At 42.7% G+C, this 6493-nt stretch overlaps 1 protein-coding gene across 1 annotated transcript; it reads left to right on the top strand.

Annotated features, from left to right (window-relative positions):
* The first annotated feature begins 779 nt into the window (after window positions 1-779).
* Window positions 780-3712, top strand: LOC118748079. Its single transcript, XM_036482379.1, has one exon. The coding sequence runs from the start codon at window positions 1086-1088 to the stop codon at window positions 2742-2744; it is 1659 nt and encodes a 552-aa protein (XP_036338272.1). The 5' UTR covers window positions 780-1085; the 3' UTR covers window positions 2745-3712.
* The last annotated feature ends 2781 nt before the right edge of the window (window positions 3713-6493 follow it).

Here is a 6493-nt window from a genome sequence, read left to right as displayed (position 1 = left end):
GCGTATGTGCCACATTTGCCTCACTCACAAACACCCAACCGAACGTATGCTAGTCGGTCGGTCGGTCGGTCGGTTTGGTCGGTGTGTACCTACCCCACCAGGAAAACTTGCAGCGCCAGTCGCAGGCTAAGCAACGTAAATGCAACACAGCAAAACAAGCCAAGTGGCGGCAACAATGCAAAGGACTTTCACTGATGCCGACGGTAGCGCTGCAGCCGGCGCTAAAGCCCACAGACGCAGCGAGCTGCGGCGCTGTGGTTGATGGTAATGAAGGCAGAGTCGGTGAGGATTGTGGCGCTATGTGCTTGCGTGTGAATGTATGCCGCGACACGGAAAAAAGGGTGACTAATGTGTGTGATTGCTAACAAAAGATTCCGGCTTTCCTTCGAAGCGCCGCGACGCTGGCTGAAGCAGCAAAGCTGGCTCATTCATTTGTCTGCGCGCTGTGGCACGCACGTAAGGGGCTAAAAGGACAACGACTTCGGGGGATGAAATTTCCAATATGTGTGCGAGTTCAACATAGCAAAGCAAGACAACAAAGCGAGCACAACAACAATAAGATATTCGTAACAATGCGCTGGAGTACGATTTCAATTTCGCTTTCAGTGGCTGCACCTCGGTGCGATATCCTTTTGGCTGGGGCGGCGATTGTGAACGCAAACAGCGGGTAGCGTAAATACGAACAGCGACAGTGACGACGGCGACGGCGACGACGATGACGATGACGACGCCGACGGAGGCGGTGACTGGGGACGGCGCATAAATAGCCGAGGCAGGATGTGTTGTTAGTCATTCGCAGTATAGACGTCGCCCAGACAGGAGGAAACAAAAGGCGCACAGCAATATAACAACAGTTAGATTCTGTTCATTTTGTTCGGTTTAATTTGTTTTTGACTACATATATAGATACATATACGATTTGGTTTCATTGTTTCCAACGCATCCGAAATTTCAATTCATACTCAACGCTTATTATCGCCTAATGGTTGCTCAAATTATTGTTTTACTATTTATTGTTGTGTTAAGATAAGAAGAAGCAGACATTCAAGTGCAAAACGAATTTTTGTTATACACCGACAAGTGCAATGGCCACCATTACAACCACAAACACGGCGGCTGCTGGTGCGCAGCACAGCATCGTGCAAATGGCTAGCCGACAGATACCACACGGCCTTGGTCTGCTCACAACAGTCGCCTCGCTGCCTCCAAAATATCGCAGTCGTTACCTGAACCTCAAATCCAAGTTCGAAACACCGCTGGATCTCTCGGTGAAACCGAACTCACCTGTGCCCACCAACACCGAGGAGATAGCAAACGATGTACCGATGGCTAGTACATTTACCGAAGTGTACACGGAGCCCAGTGACGAGCCGATAGCAACGCAAGTGTTTAGCGACTCCAGTGAGGTCTCCCTAGTACCTATCAGCCACGGAGTGTACGTCCTGCAAGAGACGGGAGTGTCTCAAACACAGGAAGAGGAAGCCATTGTGACAATAACCCAAATCGCTAAACCCATAACTCCACCGCCGACGCCCACCAAGCGAAAACACGCTGTTATGCTCGAGGAGGCAGAGACGGAAAAAGTGTTCACAGTTTTGGAGGCCCCGAAAGCTGTAGCTGTTCAGACGCGCGAGAATCCCGCTAAACTTGCGAAGACCGCTACCAATCCGAGTACCAAACGCGACTGTACGCCTTCAAAACCAATCAAAGTTACCGACACGGCGCCCAAAACTGTAAAAGCTCAGCCGCCAGCCTCCAAACCAACGAAGAACAAGGCGACGCGCAAGCTCAAGTTCGATGAAGAGACGAGTTCCCCTGTATCAGGCACCATTATACGTCCACTGGAGGACATCACCGATGGCATAGTGCAGTACAGCAATGGCGATATCGATCCCAAGTATAACATTGTCGAAATCACAGAGGAGACCAAGGCTGAGCTGGCGGCAATTAAGAACGTTATTGGCGACTACATTTGCAAGCTCTGCCGCCTCAAGTTCGAGGACGCCTTCGGTTTGGCCCGTCATCGTTGTGCCTGCATTGTGCTGCTGGAGTACCGTTGCCCCGAGTGCGGCAAACAGTTCAACTGCCCGGCCAATTTGGCATCGCATCGTCGCTGGCACAAACCGAAGAAAACAGCAGCAAACAGCAGTGCCACAGCGACATCTGCTTCGCGTAAGGAAAACCGGAATACGACCAACAATACTGCGGCTACACAGAGCGCACCAAAGTCAACCGATCAGTCCACAGATCTGCCGTTTCCTTGCGATATTTGTGGCAAGCGCTTCAAGCGTGCAGCCTATCTACGCAAGCACCAACAGACCCACAATAAGAAGCGGACAACGAGTGCTAGCGCCAACGCCACGGTCGCGGTGCCCACGCATGAGCCACCCGCTTTGGTGGCCGACGGCAGCATATCGACCGCATCTACAGCCATTATGGGTGCTGGCTCCTACCAATCTTACGGGGGCTCCGCTTCATCCGCCTCGAGTATGCACTCGTACAACGGCACCACCACAGAAGAAGAGGCTGTAGTCAGCTATGCCGCAGCAAATGGCGGCTACATAGAGTATGTGGACGATGAAGACGATGTGCGCTCGACGACGAGCAGCACTAATTCGACGGGCTATGGACGCTTGCAAATCGTCGAGACCGGCCTGACAGAGGAGGAGAATATTGCGGCCGCAGCGTTGACGAATTTGCGGAACTGTGCCTCGGTGATTCAACACACAACACTGGCGCACTGATTGCACGGCGACAGGAACACCCTCGTTGTCAGGACGACTGGCATGTGAAATGTGTGTGTGAGTGTGCGTGTGGTGTTGGTGTTGGTGTAAGTGCAAGTGAGCGTGGGTAAGGTGGCATGCACAACTAGCAGCTTTATGGTGGTAGACAGCAGCAGACGGCGGCGAGTGATGATTGCTACGTGAGTGGGCAGTGCTGGGGTTGGGGTGATTGGGTGGCGGATTGTAAATATTTTCAGTGAAGTGCAGCGCCAGTTAAGGGTTGATTTGTGTGTTTTCACTTATACAAACATATTTTAGGAAAGTTATGTTTAAGTTCAGTGCTTCTGTTTTTGTTTTTTTTTTTTTGTCTATTTTTGTTGCTTCGTTTAGCTCTGCAGCTAAGTACACCAAAGATTAGTTGTAACCGGTTGGGATGGCGGCGTTTTGGCGCGTTGAAGTTCGCCATACCGCCGCCATTTTATGTTTTCTCAATTATCAGGCTTCTTCGGTTAGGTTTAGTTTATGGTTAGGTTAGCTTTTAAATGAAAATAGTATTGAGAAACCAGCAAACGAGCAGTTCTAGTCATTGGGAACGCAAACGCAAGCTAGTCACTAATTTTACAGATCACACAAGTCACTCGGCATGACTTTGTGACATCAGCTTCTTAGGATCTCAAACATTTAGGGGTTTACCTAAAGAGAAATACCGCAAAATGTATTTTGTTTTTTTCAACTTAGTTCATAACCTAGATACTAGATAACAAATGTCAGGCGAAATAGTGCAGTAAAAAAATTTAGTTTAGTTCAAAGGTTCGGAAATCCTCTTTCGAGGCGTAGTGACCGAAAGAGATGAGTGTGAACTCTAGTCAACTTGTTACGCAAAAACCAGTTAGGTTCATTTGTAGAACTCTTAGTCGATTAGGTTTTATTCTAATTTAATTTACTATATATTTTACGCAATAGTTAAGTAAAGAATTTAATTATTATTTAAGCAATTAACTACTTCGCGAGAGTTGAAAACTATGAAGACCAGCAAATCACTACCAAACTTAAATACATACTTGTATACAAACTACGAAGTACAATACGAATTATTTTCAATTTGAAACGAAATATTCAAATACTTACTTGAAAGTAATCATAAATGTGTATAGGTTTAAATGAGCGGTTGTGTATTCGTACTTAAAATATTCAAATCAAACGTAAGTAAAACGAAATTACAACAAATAACGAAATATCACAACTTTGTTGTTCCTTAAGTCTATAAGTGAAAAAAATAAAAACAAATAAATTTGCACACTGTAAATATTAAATTAAGTCTAACACAACAAACACAAAACAAAACAACAACAGCAACATGGTTGTATGCGTCTAACAATAGTACAATACAACGAAAACTTAATGCAAAAATATTGTATTTATATTACAAAAAAAGAACTGACAAAAACCAAATTTATATATCTACATACATACAATTAGCTAAATAAGTCGCACTAACTGCTGGAATTTCAAAATTCATATCTAAAAGAAATTATTAAATAGTTTTGAACTGAAGAAACTAACTCAAATTATATCAACATTAAATGAAAAACCAAATTTAGATTTTTAAATAAAAAAAAGTATTTTTATACCTAATAATAAATAAGTTAACTTACTTAGATATTTATTTAGCATTCAAATACAAATACAAGTACTTATGAAGATCTGAATAATTGTAGTTAAGTTTTTTCGTGTAAGATTGTGATATTACAAATTAACATTAATACATATAGCCGAAGAGTGTTGGGAAAACATAAGAAATCTATTTTTATATATGAAAAACCGAATAGTTAAGCATTTTTTCTACACATTTTTAATACTCGATGTGACAATTGCTCAAACACACACACACACACACACACAAAATGTACGAATTATTAAAAGAGAATAAAGTTTATAAAAAATCGGAAATGTTGCATTTTTTATTTGGAAAAAGTTGTGGTGAAACTTGAAAAATATACATACACCTCAACCACAAGTCTCTTGCCTCATCTTCCAAAAATGCTTTGATGCCTCCTCTTCCTCAAACAGGAAGAGCAAAATTTCGTTTTCATTTTTATTTATTTATTTATTTATTTATTTATTTATTGTACTTCGAATTTTCTTGCGAATCTTGAATATCTTAAGTGTCTAGATTATAAAGAGTCAAAAATCAAAATCCTACACGCAGATCTTTTGGAGAAATGCAACTTTAACCATTGCTATGCAGTGCCGCTTTGGTGTAGTCGTAAGCAGTGCGCGCTTCCACTCCGCAGCGTCTGGGTTCAAATCCTGGTCGAAGCAACCTCGCAAAAAATTTAGACAACAGGTTTGTGTGTCAATATCAAGGGGCACGCCATAAATCGGAGGAGAAGCTCGGCCAAACACTGACATATGTGTAAGCGCCAATCTATTATTACTATTATTATGCAGTGCAGTGCAAAGTATATAGCTATAAGGCCATATGCATAGCTGCTTCTGTTTTAATAAAGGTTAGAAATCTTACATGCATTACCGTTAAATGCAGATCCTCCGTGCCTGATTTCACGCTTATCGTGACAAGCTTTAGTGCAAGTTTGCGATTCAATTTTGCATTCCTTTTACATGTGTGTAACAACGGTATTCACCAAGCATTAGGTTTAGTTTTGGGGGTGGTATGACGTCTAAAAAGTATTTATGCAATTTAAATAATCCTTTGCAACATCGCTAGAACCTGTGCCTTCTTTAGACACCTTTGATAGTTCTTAGACACACTCGACGTAGATCTAAGCTCTCTATAAAAATTGTGAAGCTCACCCCTCCTTGCGTAACAATAGATGCCTTATGTATTCGATGACTTCAATATTTTCGTCCTGTACGATTTCGGAACCAGACATAAAACAACGCGTGCAGAAAACAATACTCAGACTACTTGCCATGTATTGTACTGTTTACATGTTCCTTTTACTCTGTTTTAAATCTGTACGATTTACGAATAAACCTAGGTTGGGTGTCAAAGAGCTCCGGTATACATCTATCAACACATTGCGGCCAAAGGCTCCTTGCAAAGACGGAACAGAAGTACAAAAAGTGTTCCACCATCCCATTCTCTTCAAGGCAGGATGGGCAAATGGAGTTGTTATTTACGCCTATCACAGTCAGGTGTTTGCGCGCCGTAAAGTGACCTGTCAGCAGTTCAACAAGTTATCTGCAGTCCTGTCTGCTCAATGAGAGTAAAAAACCCAGATAGACCTTTTAGCCAGATTGAAGCCAACATGAGTTTTCCCCACCTGCAGCCGCTCGATGGCTCCTAGTCATTTCTGAGTCATCGATGGTGGCTCCGATGGCCGAAGGTGGGTGTTCATCGGGCGAATATGTGGCTAGAAGCAGTTGCACGTTCGCTCCGATGTTTCGTAAGTTAAATTAAAAGAAATAAACAAGGTAAAATTGAGTATTAGAAATTCAAATATATTTTATTTGCTCATATAGTAATGCGTACAAATGTATTTCAGATTACCTTTCTATATTAAATCGATGAGGCGATGAAGTGTGGTGGCCCGAGGACGTCTGCTTATTTGGATGATCGCAAGATAAGTATGAGAGGGTCCTTTTTCTGCTATGTAGTATAGCTCAAGAAAACTGTTTTTTTCCCGCCAGGGAAATTTTAACATAGATAGTCGTTTATACAAGTATAAGCTAACTGTTTTGTCTTATACACAAAGTAAAATATTAGGGCGGGTCGTAAATTGAATTGTTTAGGACGCCGGGCTAAA

This window comes from Rhagoletis pomonella, unplaced genomic scaffold, assembly GCF_013731165.1.
Source record: "Rhagoletis pomonella isolate Grant_MI unplaced genomic scaffold, Rhpom_1.0 Rhpom_scaffold_00012, whole genome shotgun sequence".
NCBI classification, from domain to species: domain Eukaryota; kingdom Metazoa; phylum Arthropoda; class Insecta; order Diptera; family Tephritidae; genus Rhagoletis; species Rhagoletis pomonella.
The sequence above is the reverse complement of the archived record's forward strand: the minus strand, read 5'-3'. Positions and strand labels throughout refer to the sequence as shown.

Excerpts from the sequence above, each read along its gene's own strand:
- LOC118748079 (XM_036482379.1), top strand. The coding sequence starts at position 1,086 with ATGGCCACCATTACAACCACAAACACGGCGGCTGCTGGTGCGCAGCAC.